The sequence below is a fragment of the Enhydra lutris genome, unplaced genomic scaffold, assembly GCF_002288905.1.
Source record: "Enhydra lutris kenyoni isolate GAN:26980312 unplaced genomic scaffold, ASM228890v2 scaffoldscaffold32, whole genome shotgun sequence".
Lineage (NCBI taxonomy): Eukaryota > Metazoa > Chordata > Mammalia > Carnivora > Mustelidae > Enhydra > Enhydra lutris.
The window spans coordinates 728707-743598 of record NW_019154116.1 but is presented as its reverse complement, the minus strand read 5'-3'; the positions used below and the strand labels follow the sequence as shown (position 1 = coordinate 743598).

The 14892-nt window shown below is 64.4% G+C and overlaps 1 protein-coding gene across 1 annotated transcript; it reads right to left on the bottom strand.

The window, feature by feature from the left end:
- Positions 1 to 53: 53 nt before the first annotated feature.
- LOC111153454 (solute carrier family 6 member 18) lies at positions 54 to 14799 on the bottom strand. The gene is made up of 12 exons (XM_022512478.1): positions 14640 to 14799; positions 10287 to 10427; positions 9448 to 9585; positions 8747 to 8928; positions 7127 to 7237; positions 6178 to 6290; positions 5140 to 5268; positions 3748 to 3904; positions 3052 to 3256; positions 2545 to 2704; positions 1317 to 1479; positions 54 to 331 (listed from the first exon to the last, which is right to left on the bottom strand). The coding sequence occupies exons 1-12, from the start codon at positions 14797 to 14799 to the stop codon at positions 143 to 145; spliced, it is 1848 nt and encodes a 615-aa protein (XP_022368186.1). The 3' UTR covers positions 54 to 142.
- Positions 14800 to 14892: the final 93 nt, after the last annotated feature.

Sequence of the window (14892 nt, the reverse complement as noted above, 5' to 3'; positions counted from 1 at the left end):
GCCATGAGCAGGGTCGGCGGAACGCAGTGGGGTTGGGAAGCAGCAGCCACAGGTCAGGGTCTGGGCAAGTGTGTAATGGGGTCCAGCTCTCTGCCAGCAGGAGGCCCATAGGCCGGTCCCCCCGCCACCCCCAGCCCGACCCTCAGCTGGCCCCTCCATCCTGCGGCTTCGGACACCCATCCTGCCAGGTGTCCTGCTTCTGTCTGCGCTTGGCGAGCTGCTGGACAAGTGCCACAGCCGGGACCCACAGTGCGGGCAGGAAGCACAGGAGGACACAGGTGGCCTGCACCCAGCCCGGGTACGACTTCTCCTGCCATGACGGGAACCGTGCCTGTGGGGACACGAGACCATAGGTGAGACTCTGGGGAAGGGGCAGGTGAGGCTGACCCTTGGCCACAGGGACTGAGTGGTGTCGGCCGCCTCATCCGGCCTCTTCCTGACATGAAACAGGCTCACTCAGTCTGGGGTGGGGGTGGGGGGCGGTAGCAGCGAGGACCCGGGGACCCAAACGTTCAGGTTTGGGGCTGAGCCTCTCATGGGGATGGGGTCCCTGAGACCCCGGTCTGAGATCTGGGGCCATCTGTGGAGCGCCCCCCACCACTCTGAGGGGCTGCACGGCCTCGGGGCCGTGCTGGACCCCGTGTCCCGCTCCCGCTTCTGTAAGAGATGGTGACATCATCCACACAACGTGAGGCGTCTCTTCTGAGGTCACCATGAGGCACGAGTGTGGGAATCTGACAGGACAATTGTCATGAAAATTCTTGAAAACCATGGTGCCGTTCCTCCCTCGCCTACCGCTGCCGACGTGGGGCCACATGTATAAGGAGGGCTTGGAACAAATGATTTCTGTGCTCCCGAGAAGGGACCGCTCAGTGAGGTTTGGAGGGACGCGATGGGTGGCAGGTCGGCGGGGTCCCTGCAGCTCAGGGTGCCGCCCAGGGGACAGGGAAGGGCTGGCAGCAGACTACCCTGTGCTCCCTTTCTTTGGAACACACTCAGCGGCAGCCCGATGACACACACACCTTCCCTCGACTCAGACCAGGAGCAGGTGCGCACGGGCGGCCCCACAGCGCCTGAGCAGCGCGTCTCAAGGCCTCGTCCCCGGCTGAGCTGCCCTGGGGACCTGGAGGCTGCTCAGTCCTCCTGCCACTGAGCCTTGCCCAAGTCCCTGCCAGGGTCGGCTCTGATGCCCCCAGGGGACTCTGGACATCTGGCGGCCCATGAAGTCACTTAGGATGATATCTGGGCCCTGGACGGCACCAGAGAAGGGCCAGGGCAGGCCCAAAGTGGCTCCCAGCGCCCTCCAGAGGACCTACGTATCGGGGATCCCAGGCCCTGTAGCTCAGCGGTGTCCAGGCCAGGACAGCAATGTAGGCCACGAAGATGGTCAGCAGCAGCAGTGGGCTGATGACCTTCCAGGTCACCCGCCAGTAGAGACCAGGCCGCCTCCCAGTCATGCAGGCTATGTCATCGCTGAACCTGTCACAGAGACACTGGGCTTGAGCTCACCCACTGACCTGCTCTGCCACAGCCTTCAGCCAGTGTCACTGAGCTAGGGCCCACAGGGGCTGTCCCCAGCACTCTGTTACCCCCACACCTTTCCCAAGTCATTATGTGGAAAGGTCATCCTGCTGGGACAGAGGGCTGGGCAGGGAAGCTCCTGGGGTCTCCCAGTCTCTGCTAGGGTCTGGGGGTAGAGGAGACCAGCACACGCAGTGGCCACAGCAGCCACCTTGGGCCCCGGTGTCAGCTATGCCCACTATGCCCAGGAGCCGGCAGGAACTCACAGCCCTTCCCTCAGCTCTTCTCCTAAGCATCTCCGTCTGACACCCCGTGGCTGGTTGTGCCCAGGGCTCACTGTTTCTGTCCTCACTGCTGGGCGAGTCCCCACTGGACGGCTGCCTCTTACTCCTCCCTCTCCAGGGCACAAGCCCGTGGCCCCAATGCCACAGAGCAGCATCCGGGGCTGCCCAGGACCCCCTAGGGGACAGGGAAAGGGGTCACGACTTCTAGGACCGTCTGAGCAGAGGCACAGGAGTAGCAGGTGTGAGAAGTGAGACTGACAGGTGTGAGCACAGGTATGAAGACAGGTGTGACAGGTAGGTGCAACATGTGTGAGCACAAGTGTGACAGGGGAGGGACAGAGGGGGCAGGTGTGGTGCACTTGTGAGTCCAGGTGGGGATGGGCGAGGCACGTGCTGGGCCTCCTCAGAGGGTCAGGACAGGAGGCCCCCCAGTGCCCTAGAGTTGCCTCATCCTTGGCCGCAGGAGTCTGCCGTGCGAGGCTGGAGACGGGCCGGCCTACCGCCCCCACCCCCCGACGGTCTGGAGGCCCATGCAACGAGGTGGGGCCGGGTCCCGACAGAGCTGCTTTGGACCATGGGGAACCCCCCGAAGTCTGTTTGGGGAGGGGGCTCAGATGGTCCTGCCCTGTCCTGTGCGGCCCGGGCAGGCAGCTGCCAGGTTGCGGGTGCCTCGTGCACGGGCGGGGGTGGGGGGGGAGCGCCGGGAGTGAGAGGGCAGCCGCAGGGGACGCATACTCACCGGGGCATCCCGTACACGTAAGCGACACCGACCACCTCGAAGAAGGCAAAGATGATGAGGTTCAGGGGAGCCGCGTAGTTGTCGAACACCTGTAGCCAGTAGCTTCCCGACTGCAGCGCGAAGCCGGTGGCCAAGAGGAGGCAGAGCAGGCAGACCAGGCCTGGAGGGACAGCGGCACCTCTGCGGCTGAGCCCACCGCCCTGCCCCTGGCGCCCCCAGCGCCGTGCCCGCGGGCAGGAGGACGCATGATGGGGGCCTGCTGTCCCGGGGGCAGCGCTGGGACTCACCCCTGCTCTGCCCCTGCCGGACCCCAGGGTCCCCCACGATGTTCCTCGTGGGATGTTGAGTGAGTGCAGAGCCATGGGGACCGGCCCTGAGGGGTGGCGGGACCAGACCTGGGCTCCTGCTGGGACGGTCACGGAGGGAGGGCATCTGGACAGCAGGTGGCAGTGGACAGACTGCAGGACATGGGGACAGTCCCACAGGGCGGGCTGGCTGTCTGCTCACCGGTCAGGACCTCCTTGGGGACAGATCTGCGCACGACTCCCATGTCCAGCAGTGGTGTGATGATGCCCTCCATGTTCCCAAACATGGACGACAGGCCCAAGGTGAACAGCATCCCGAAGAAGAGCACGGCCCAGCCGGGGGCACCCGGCATGTGGAGGACGGCCTCCGTGAAGACGATGAAGGCCAGGCCGGTGCCCGAGGCGCTCTGCAACATGCGCACGGGGCCTCGCGTTGTGACCCCACAGGGGACCCCTCGCCCCCAGCCCCGGGGCAAGGTGGTAGCCCCGCCCTTTTCTGGCTACACGGCAAGCCCAGGTGTGCCTCTGAGGAAAGGAACCCATCCCCCTATCACCATGCAGCTCACGGGGGGCCGCAGGCCTGGGGTGCCGGTCTCAGGGGTATCACCCCCATATCCAGGGGTTCACGGCTGCCCCTCCTTGGGCGCAGCTGCCCGACTGGCCACAGCCCAGCTCTGCACCAGCAACACCCACTATCCTGGGTAGGCCTGGTCTCCAGCCTCCTGGGCAGGGCCCCGTCGGACACACTGGGTTTGAGGCCACGGGCTTTCTGGAAGCTCAGCCCCACAGAGGCACACGGCTGGCCTGGAGGCTCTGTTCACAGCTGCCACGCCAGCCCGGGCCAGCTCTGTGGACAAGGTTTGCAGCCTTCGGGAACAAAGCCGGGCCCCGCGGGTACCTTATCCAGGAAGTCCTCCAGGTGGCAGACCTCCAGGGGGAGCCTGGCCACGCTCTCGGGCTGGGAGGCATTCAGGTGCGCGAGGACGGCGGCGTAGTCGTCCCTGGAGATGCTCTGGTCGGGGAGATCGAACGCGTTGAGGAGGCGAAGGAGGTTTCTGCAGGGACACAGGCAGGCGGGGGCGCGCTAGGCCGGGCGCGCTGCACCCGGAAACACCTGGAAGGACACCGGCACCTGGGGAGGGCCGGGCTGCACTCGCTGCAGGGACAGAGCCTGGCCTGGAGGGGACACTCCCCCGAGGGCACAGCAGGTCAGAGTAGCGGCCCTGGATAGCCCCCCACCTGCCGTCCCCAGCGGGTGTTCCCTGGCTTCAAGGCTCGCGGCTCACACAAGCCCGGGGATGTCCCCGGACTCCCTTTGCCCACTTGCTGAAATCTCGTGTAACCTCGACATGAGTACTCGTGGCGCTTCTGGACCGTTCGTGGCCTTGGGAAGAGTTGCCCGGGGCCCGGGTTGGGGGCCCTCTGGTTTCTCCTTGTTCGGTCACAAGCATCCCTTCCGTTGGCTTGGGCCGGGGAGCCCGTGCAGGCCTGAGTACCGGCTGCCCCGGTGAGCACGGACTCATGCACGGTGCTCGGTGGAAAGAGCTGGAAGAGCCACCCCTGCCGTTCCCCAGTGGGGACCACGCCGTTCACCACGCGGGCCCTGTAGCCTCTCCAGAACATTCCAACGGGTGCACATGGCCCATAGGGCCCGAGCTCAGGCTGTGCATCTGCTCCGGCTCCCCACTCACGCCCGCGAGCATGGCCTGAACATGGCCTGAGTGTGTTCGCACAGGTGTCACGGCTGACAGGGGGCTGCCCTGGGCACTGTGGATGCCCGGCACCATTACAGAGGGCTGAGCCTGCGCCCCCCACGGGGCCTGCTCGACCACCTCTGGAGGGCTGCTTGCAAACCAGAATTGCGGTTCTTAGCCATTCCGTGCCCGTGATGCTGACGGCCTCCGTGTCCTGTGCGTTCGTGGTGGGGCCACAGACCGAAAGTCTTCGAACAAACAGATTCTGGTGCCCCAGTGTCCCCAGGCTCGTGGCTGCGTCCCTCCAGCCTCTGCCTCCTGACACGGCCTCCCCCGTGTGTGTCTGCGTGTCCCCGCCAGTCTCTCGTAAGGACACAGGTGTGGGATCGGTATGACCTCCTCTTAGCCAGCGTCGGCTGGAGACCCCACTTGCATATGGGGTCAGGCTCCAGGCTGCGGGGGGCGCGGGCCTCTGGAGCTGTTCCTCCTCACCCCCGGGGGGAAGACGGTGCTTGAGTGACCCCAGAGTGGCAGCGAGTGCCTGAGGGCCGTGCTCCGTGGACACCCGCCCTCAGAGCCAAGGGCGCCATGCTCACCTGTCCAGGCAGTGCCCGTGGTCGTTGGCTGCCTTGAATCCCAAAACCGAGAACACGGCAATGGACGCATACAAGGAAGTCATGCTGTTGACCAGGGCGATGGTCACCGCGTCCTTCTCACAGTTGTTCCTGGCAGGCACACACGCGTGGCGCATCTGTGTGTAGGGCCATCCCCACATCCCCACCTAGGACCACCCCCACACAGAGCCTACATGCCCACGGCCCCCATACCTGGGTCTGTCCCTGCTGGTCTCAGGATGGTCTCAGACCCCCTTCCATGGCCCCTCCCCATGGACCCCTCCCTGCCTACCCTCCAGCTGATCCCCTCCCCTCTGACTCCTTCCCCTCAACCCCCTCCCGACCAGGCCCTGCCCCGCCTACCCCAGCTCAAGAAGGTGGTGGTCTAAAAGCCTCAGCCTCCACCCCTGTCCCCAAGGCCTGGAGACCAGGAGCTAAGGACAGTGTGGGGCCTCATGGAGCCTGGAGTGGGCTTTGCTGACATGATCTCCACACGAGCTACGTGGAGGGGGCTGAGGTGGTCCCTTGTCTGGTTCAGGCCTGGGAAGCCCCCCACGCCCCCATCCCACCCCTGCACGTTGGCAGGGGAGAAGCTCTGGCCGCCACATAGAACCCCAGGGGCTTGTGAGGCAGTGGGTGGTGCTTTGGGGCCAAGCACCCGGGGTCCTCACCACAGGTGGCCCCATGTGGGCCCTGCATTTATCTTAAGTGACCAGGGAGCTGATGGACCCCGTGTCTCTACTTCTCTGGCTTCGAGCATGACATCTGTGCTGCCTGTGCTGGCGTCAGCCCTGGTGAGACCTTGTTCCAGGGACCAACTGTCCGGGCTCTTTCCACGGAACACGCTAGTGGCTGCCGTGGGGGCCCGGTGGTAGGAGCCCCGTGAGCCTGCTCTTAGCACAGGTTCACAGCAGGCCACATGGGACATTACGCCCCACGGGCACGAGGCTCTCCTGGAGCTTCGGGACGGGAGGCCCGGCCCCAGCGTCGGAGGGAGCCCACCCCGAGCCTGGTCCCTACCTGGGCGGGTTGTAACTCGCAAAAGCAATGTGTCCCCCGAAGGCCAGGGACAGGGAGAAGAAAATCTGCGTGGCCGCATCCAGCCACACCTGCGGGTTCCGGAGAGTCCGCACCTGGGAAGGGTTGTGCGCTGACGGAACCCACCAGCCCCGGAAACCCCCCGCCCCAGCTTCCTGTGAGACGACTCCCCCGAAGGCGTGTGGGCAGCTGCGGACCCCCGCCGAGAGGGCAGCTCCCTCAGCAAGCGCGGCCACGCTGTTCTGTGACGGGCCATGGCTCCTGTCCGCGTGGGCTTGGAGTGTGGCTGACAGACTGCTCAGGGCTGGGAAATGGGTCTGAGCAGCCTGACTTGCTGTGTTTATTCTGCTCCTCTCAGACCTGGGGGTTCTGAGGGATTCAAAGTGTCCCGCGGTGGCTGGGACTCGGCACCTGGAGTCTCTGCTGCTGGGGACGGAGCCAGGCAGACCCACGTTCACAGCCAGGGCCCCCTTCCTGCTGCTGTGCAGCCCCTGGAAGCTCCCACAGAATGCTGGGGTCCTAGAGAGTGTGTGAGGGTCTAAGAGGGGTGCGGGCCCCCAGGTCCTGTGACAGCTTGCTGGGTATAGTGTGAGCAGCTCGCAAGGTCCTCGGAGGTATGGGGTGCAGGGCTCTGGGGTGGGACATCTGGGCCTCCAGATGGCTTCTTTCCTGAACCCCACCAGCAACATCCCTCAGGATCCATGTCACAAGTCAAGTCCTCCTCCTGCTCCGTTCCTCTGACCCTGACCTCCTCCCTGGGACCCCATACCACCCTCGTCCCTGCCCTCACCCGTACACGGCCCTGGGCGGCCTGGCCTCTGCCTAGTGGCCATTCGCACAGCCAGGGGATGGAGCGAGCTGGGCTGGGCTCTGCCTATGACTCTTGCGTTTCCTGGAGCCTGGAACCTGGACTCAATTCAAACCAACTTACATTCGGAGTGAACAGGTAGATTAACCCTCTGACCGCCCCAGGCAGGGTGAGTCCTCGGATAAGGAAGATTGTCAGGACCAGGTAAGGGAACAGGGCTGTGAAATAAATTGCCTTTAAAAAAGACCAAATTATTAGACTTTTCAGTGGTATCCGCTCCGCAGAAAACCCGCAAGAGGCAGCTGTGGTAGGTGCCTCTGTGGCTGGCCCCCATCCATCGTCTGGGATTCCAGCCCAGGGGGGGCCAAGGGCACCATGGGGTGTGTGGGCCCCAGTCAGGACCCAAGGGTCTGGCGCTCCTGGGGACGGTCACAAGTGGAGTCACATGCGCACTTGTGTCTGGGGTGGGCACTGACTGTCCCAGGCGGGCGAGCCTCCCTCTTACCCACACTGCACCTCTCCCCTCCACCCCAGTGCCCACAGCCGGCCACTTCACAGGGGCCCTGGGGCCACACATGTGCCCACACCCATCTCCCCAGCATAGGACCAGTGCCCCCTCTGCCGTCAGGTGTGGTCGGGGGTCTGCACACATGGGGTCTGCTCAGAATAAATCCACGATGACAATCTTTCCTCACTGCCGCCCCAGTCCCCAAGCACAGACTGACTGTCATCCCGGTGCCCTGCGGGGACTTCCATCTCAGGGGTCTCTGGAATTTGTGGTGGGTTGTCGGGCCTAATGGTTGCTTTGGTCTAATGCAGTAGTTCTGGTCCTCCCAAGCACAAAGACGCTCACGGGACTGAGATGAGCAGGCACATGCCCACACCTGGACCTGGGCAGAAGGGCCACAATCGTGTGTCGGAGCCACGGTTGGGGAAGGCAAGGGGCTATGTCACCCACGTTGAACAGGAGGACACGTGTAGCGCGGGACTTGTCTGAGCCCCAGGAGAGGGGAGGGAAGGCAGGCGTGCAAGACGGAGGCCCAGGCCTGCACAGAAACCACGTGAGGAGCCGCTGACACGTTTCTCCCTGTCACTGATGTATGTCTCTTCAGGAGACAGTAAACCGTTTCAGACAAGCACGCCAGGACACACTGGCTGCTCGCAGACCGTCGTAGTGAAATGTGAACCAGCGGCAGGAAAGCTGAGGAAGGAGTGCAGCCTGAGTGAGGGTCTCCTGCCTCATCCCATGGGTGGCATCACTCCCAGAAGGACAGATGGCCAAGCCTGTTGTCCAGCCCTGAGGGGAGAACCGTTACCACTGACGAGCCAACAGACGGACAGAGCGGGGTCACAAGAAACACCCAGGAAATGGGAGCAGCCAGAGTGGAGAACCGAGGGGACGGGCAGGAAACAATCACAGGACAGCCGGCAGAACCTGCACTGATGGTCACACTAAACGTAAACGGTCTAAACAGTGAAACAAGGGCAGGGACCGCCAGAAACTCAGGATCCTCTGTGCACATCAAGAGAAACACACTTAAAACCTAGAGACCCAAACGGGTTAAAAGGAAAAGAGGGGAGAAAACCCCCCATCGGTGTCTGCACTGTGTCGCCGGGTACAGGCGCCCATCTCCAGGGAGCGCACTGGCCCTCACATCTGCGCCCTCCCAGCGCAGCTTCTAAACCCGTGCTTGAACACCGAGCTGGAGGGAGCAGGCAGTGGGGTCCACCGCGGGGCCGCACCTTCCCTGTGGTTTCGATGCCTCTGATGACACACAGGTACACCACTGCCCAGGAGGCAGCCAAGCAGGCCAGCAGCCTCCACTGGATGGAGCCGTTGTCGCTGATGTCGGCCGTGATGTTCAGCGTCTGCCGGTACCAGAAGTAGCTCACAGTGCTGCTGGCTTGGCACTCGGCCTCGAATGCTGGAACCAGGAGGCTCCTTTCAGGGGCTGGCCACAGGGCTCGGGCCTGGCTGTGGCTCTGCAGGCCTCTGCCCCGGAGTGCAGTCTGTGGTAACCCAGCCCAGGGCACGCAGCAAGGGCCAGAGGGTGGGTATAGGGAGCTCCAGGCCCAGACTTGCCCCTGGGCTGGCCTTGTGCAGGACAGGCCAAGTTATTGTCAGCAGAGGCAGGAAGGGAAGGAGGGTTAACACAGTTTTGTGAAGCAGAGCAAAATAGCGACTTTTTCCCGGGCTGTGAGGCCGTCCTCTGCTGAAACCGTGGCTGAGGGTTGGACCGATCCAGCAGGAGCCGAGTTCCCACCCACTCAGCCTCTCACTGCGGGGCAGGCATGCACGCGGCCGGGCTGTGAATACACGGGGGCCCTGGGCCCACCCACGGTCAGGTGCGGCAGAGTAGGGAGAGCAGGGTTCCGGGTGTGCCGTCTGGGGAACCTGAGCAGGGCCCGAGTGAGGCAGGGTGCCGCCCCCCCACCCGTGCTACCTGTGTGGTTGATGTCCAGCGGGCAGGAGCTCCAGGGCAGCGGGTCCTGGAAGGAGTTGAGCAGGTACCACAGCACCCACGAGAGGACCGTGTTGTAGTACAGGCTGACCAGGAAGGACACGGTGAGGCAGCCCAGCCCTGCAGGAGGCGGTGGTCAGCGCCTCCCCCTCCCCGGCCGCTGGGCTCCAGACACGGCACCCCACCCTGCTCCCTGTCGCCCCGAGGCCGCCCGCCCCACTGCTGGCCCACAGCTGGCTGCGTGCACCCAAGAGCAACATGTCTTTTCCAGGGCCGTGTGGCTCCACCCACAGCCGGGCCGGGGTCTGCCTCTGCATGGGCTTTCCGGTGGGCCTTGCACACAGTGCTGCAGCCCTGTGCGGGGCGCGTCACAGGCTCCCTCCCTCTGTCCAGGCCTCGCTGGACACTCTCAGGCTCCCAGGACATGTGGGCTCAACACCCGTGGGGACACGTGCGTGGGTGATCTGGGAGAGCTCGCTGCTGCTCCGTGGGGCTGGGCCTGCTGCCTCCCCCTCCTGTGCCCTGAGCTCACCCCACCAGCACCCTGCACCCAGCTGCCTCCTGGGGCTTTGCGGGAACCAAAGCGGGCCTCCTGGAAGAGGTGTGCTGAGAGCATGAGCAGACTGAGCTCCCACGGGAACGCGGCCACAAGTACCGCCCTACCCTCCCCACCCACACGCACCTCCCTACCGGGCCCCTCTCCGGCAGGGTCAAAGCCACTGATTGTGCACTGGAGTGACAAGCTGATGCAGGGCACCCACGGGGCCCCCAGCCCCGCCCTCCCAGCAGCTCCGGGCAGGGGTCCGAGGCGGGCAGCCTACCCACTCCGCCCAGGTAGGGCGAGATGGCCGTCCACACCCCAATGCTCCCTCTCTGCAGGCGCTGGCCGATGGCCAGCTCAATGTAGAAGATGGGGATCCCCTCAAGGACCAGCGCAATGAGGTAGGGGATGAGGAAGGCCCCTGCAAAGACACCGTGGTCAGTGGAGGGTGGACGACGGCCCGGTGTGGCCTTGGGCTGGGGGAGATGGGCCTACGCGTCAGGCACCTGGCCTGTGGTTATTTCCAATCCCTCAGCAGCGTCCCACCTCTGAGCCCCTGGGGGCAGTGTTGTTCTTAGAGGGACACCCCGCACCCCGATTATGGACCCTGCTGTAATGTGGGGCTGGTCTGTGCTCCTGGCAGAATGTCGGAGAAGGAGGACATTTGAAACGGTGTCTGGAGCTCCATGCCTGCGCGGAGGCTGGGACCTGTCTCTCCGTGCCTGGGCGTCCAGGCTGGGAGGTGGGCACCTGTAGCCACGGTGGCAGGAGGCTCCGTGGTCCCCAAGGGAACACACACTGACCCCCTCTGTGGGATCCATGGGAGAGCCACAATTTTCTCCCCCAGGAGCCAGCCCTGGCCGGAGCAGGAGAAAGGCCACAGGTGTGAGGAGGGAGGGGCCCGGCCTTCCCGGGAACCCACAGCCCTGAGGGGCCCACCAGATCGCCTGGGGGCGTATGTGGGGTGCCGGCTCCTGCACCCCACAGGACGGTGCATGTTCCCATACTGCTGGGGGAAGGGAGTCCCTGTGCAGTTGGGAGCTGCGCTTTCTCCCAGTTAACTGCAGTGTGTGGTCCACTGCCCCCCCCACACACAGGGAAGACCACGCCAGCAGCCTGGCACCAGCCCAGCCTCCATGAGGCCAGGCTCTCTCTGGGATTTTGCGTCTCGCTCAGAGGTTTTGACCCTGAGCCAGGGCCCCGGAGAGGACAGGTAGCCCCTCAGCCCGCATCAGCTTCTGCATAGGACGCCAGCGTTTGGGACAAACAGTGCTTGCTGGTGTCATCCACGTCGTGGCCAGACTGTAAAGAAGCATGAGAGAACAAGGTGGAATTCTGGGAGATGGCCTTGAGGGCTGCCGTAGCCTCAGGGACGAGCCGGGTACCTGCGGGCAGGGGCTTGATGCTGGGCTGTGAATATAGCCCGGACCACTTCACGGAGCCCCTGGCAGGGAGAGAGGCCAGCCATGGGCCAGGGAGATAGGGTCCAGATGGGGGACCCCTCCCCAGGCTGCCCTCTTCCCACCCCACCCCACCTGCGCCTCGCTCTGTGGGGTCCCGCGCAGGTGTGTGCACCTCCCAGCCCCCCTTGGGCCTCACAGAAACACCTGCAACATGGTAGGGACAGGGGACCAGCTGCCCGGAGCCCAGGAGTGGGTATCTGGGCGTCAGACAGGGGCTCTGGGTCCCAGGTGTGTGACTCGCTGCCTGGAAGGGCCCTGCAGGCTCAGGCCGGCCAGGACCCATGGACCCTGCTCTGCGGGGAGGGTCACAGCCAGCGGGCCCAGCCGGGACACCAGGAGGAGCAGTGCCGGGGAAGGGAGGGGCCTTCCTCTTCGCAGCCAAATCAGCCACGCTTCAGGGAGAAGAGAAGGGAGCGGCTCTGTGGTCACAAACGGAGACTACTGCTTGCTCGGTGCACTGTGGCCCCGTCTGAAACCCACGCGAACCGCAACCTGGATAAAAACCTCTGGAAGAGGCGGCCGGTCCCCAGACAACCCAGCCACGCGATCGGAGAGGCGGGACGTGGAGCCCCACTTCGGCTTCCAGGCTGGGCGTAGGGCCCAGAGACGGCTCATCACCCAGGCTGGTGACTCCATCACCGGCGCCTGCAGAATGGAACCTCCGTGAAAACCGTAGGCTGCGTGGCTTGGACGGCTCCAGGCGGGGGAGCCCGGGAGGTGCTGGAGGGAGCGGGGAGCTCCGACGCCCTCACTCTGTGCGTCCCTGCCCGTGGCTGCTCCGGGTCGTGCTCTCTATAAAAACCCGGTACAGTGAGTGGACTGCTTCATGGGTTCTGTGAGCCCTTCTACAAGATTCTGACACGAGGAGGGGTTGTCGGCGCTCCCAACTTGCCACAGGTTGGGCGGATGCCGTGGGTGACCTGGAACCCAGGTCTTGACACTGTGCTCTGCCGTGCAACAGCACCGCGGGCCGAGCCCTTCCTCGTCCAGCCCGCACTTGCTGCTGGTAGACCGGCAGAAACGGGTTAAATGCGGCTAGGATTGGGAGAATCGGCGGTGTGGGCAAAACCCTCACGCGGTGGGGTCAGACGAAGAGAGAAAAGGAGTTTCTCCCGGGCGGGAGGGCGGGCTGGCGAGATGGCTGGGAGAGCCCCGAGCACAGCCAGCCCGAGCAGAGCTGGGTGAGAGATACCCAGCCCTGTCCACTGAGATGTTGCGGAGAAGTTCTGTCTGATCGGGACGGAGCCTGTCACGGCTGAGGATCCGTGGAGCGATACCCCCAAGACCGCCTGGAGAGAAAACAAAGGACGGAGACCAGGGCGGGCACGTGATTGTCTCTGTGGCTGGGACGACATGGTGATGCCAAGATGAACATTGGGCTCCAGACCATCTGGAAATGCCACGCTATGCCCGTGAAACCCGGGAGTCTTCCGTGGAACCGACAGCCTGGCTGGGAAGCCTGCAGGGGACGGCGACGGCCAGTGCAGAGCCAGGGCAGGCATCCCGCTGGGCAGCTGCATGGACGGTCACCCTGGGCTCATCACGTGGCGACTCCACCAGCTCCGTGGAACCCATGGGTGCCGAGGTCACAACACAGCCGTGCGGAGATCGCGGGCCACCACTGGGTGCCCCACGCGTGTTGCCATGGCCAGGGTCATGAATGACTCCCGGGCTGGAACCTTGGGCCCTGGCGGGTGCCCTGCGCCGGCCACTGCTAGGATCCCCACCTGCAGGGCGGGTGCTGATGTGCATCCAGGAGCCGCGGAGACGGGGTAGGACGCCCGCAGGTGTGCTGAGTGTTTCCCCCAATTCTGCCGCAATGTTGCCTTTTAAGTCTTATCGCTAAGGAGAAGCCTACAGATCTGAGTAATCGCTGAAAAGAGAGAAAATATTCACCCTCGGGTCATGAGTTTGTGCAGAATAAAAATGCAACAGGGTTTCCGCTCATCTCTTCGTCGAGGTTATCAGCAGTGGCCCAAGTGAGGCAAAAAGGTCGTTTGTGCGGGAGGGTGCTTGTTTAGGAAAAGGGGCAACTTTGAAACTTGACTATTTTATGACATTTCAGGAAGGGCTTCACACCCAGAAATAGGGTCTAAAAGAAGTATTCAAACAGCAGGGCCCCCTCCCCCGGCCCGTGAGTGCAGGTGGTGACGGGCTGGTCCTGGTGCCCAGTGCCCGGGTCATAGCCCTCAGGCCAGGCCACGCCACGCCAGCACACGGGTTCCGGAAGCCAACGCAGGACAGTCCCTGCACACTGTAGCGCCGTGTGACGGCCAGCCGGTTCCAGTCAGAGCTGCATTTACTGACCGGGAGTGACTGCCAGTGTGCAGGTCACTGCTGGGCGTCTGCATGTGCCTCTCCCGATGCACACGGCAGCTTGGAGGCCCGGGGCACGACCCAAGGCACATGTGCCCGCCTGGCCCCAGGCCCCCGTGGAAGCTCTGACACCTCTGGGACAGCGGCTCCCGCAGAGATGTCTCCTCTAACTTCTCATAAGCAGGAAAACCGAATAGACCCCCAGGAAGCAGCTTCCTCATAAACCGGGGACTCCACCTCCGGCCCTGCCCCCTGCCTGCTCTGTTCCACGGTGGCTCCCGCAGACCCCCAGCCCACACTCCCCCGGCGCGGCCTGACCCCTGTGCACCCAGCACGGCCGGGGTGGGGGCAAGGGGCCAGGACGACTCCCCACCAGCCACACACAGACCTTCGTTTCTGACCTGTTCCTGGTGGGGGCCAGGGGAATCGCCCCCGAAGGGAACAGCACCCCCACTTCCAGCAGGGGGCCCGGTGGATGCGGGGAGACGGCCCTAGAGGACTTCTGGAGGCCTCAGGCCTTACGCGTGCAGAGGGGAGCTTGGCAGCAAGCTGACCTGACACTGAGACCCCACGGGCCCCAAGGTCGCACCCCGGAAAAGGACAGGCCTGGCCTGGGGGCCGTTCAGGGTCCATTCCCGGGGCTGTGGGTGACAACCACGGACTCTTGTGCAGGGAGGGGGTGCCACGGCCTGGGAACCGATGTGGGGGGAGGCCTGGCCCATGCGTACCCCACGGAGCTGCAGGAGCCTTGTGAGGAGCGGTGCTGGGGGAGCCCCCCGAGCCCCGGAAGGGGCGGCCAGGGGCCGGACCTCCACTCACGGGCTCCCGGCGCGGGGCTCGCAGGGACGGCTCACCTCCGCCGTGGGTCTGGCACAGGTACGGGAACCTCCAGATGTTACCGAGGCCCACGGCGAAGCCAATGCAGCTCAGCAGGTACTGGCACCTGTTGTCCCATGCCGGCCTCTTGTCCCCGCGGCCATCCCCACGCGGCTCTGCTCCCCCGGCCCACGCCATGCCCGCTGCTCGCTCCTGCCCTGGCTCCGTGGAACCCTCCCGGGCCTCTGTGTGTGGTCTCACGATTTAAAGGAAAACCAGTGGAGCCAGTTA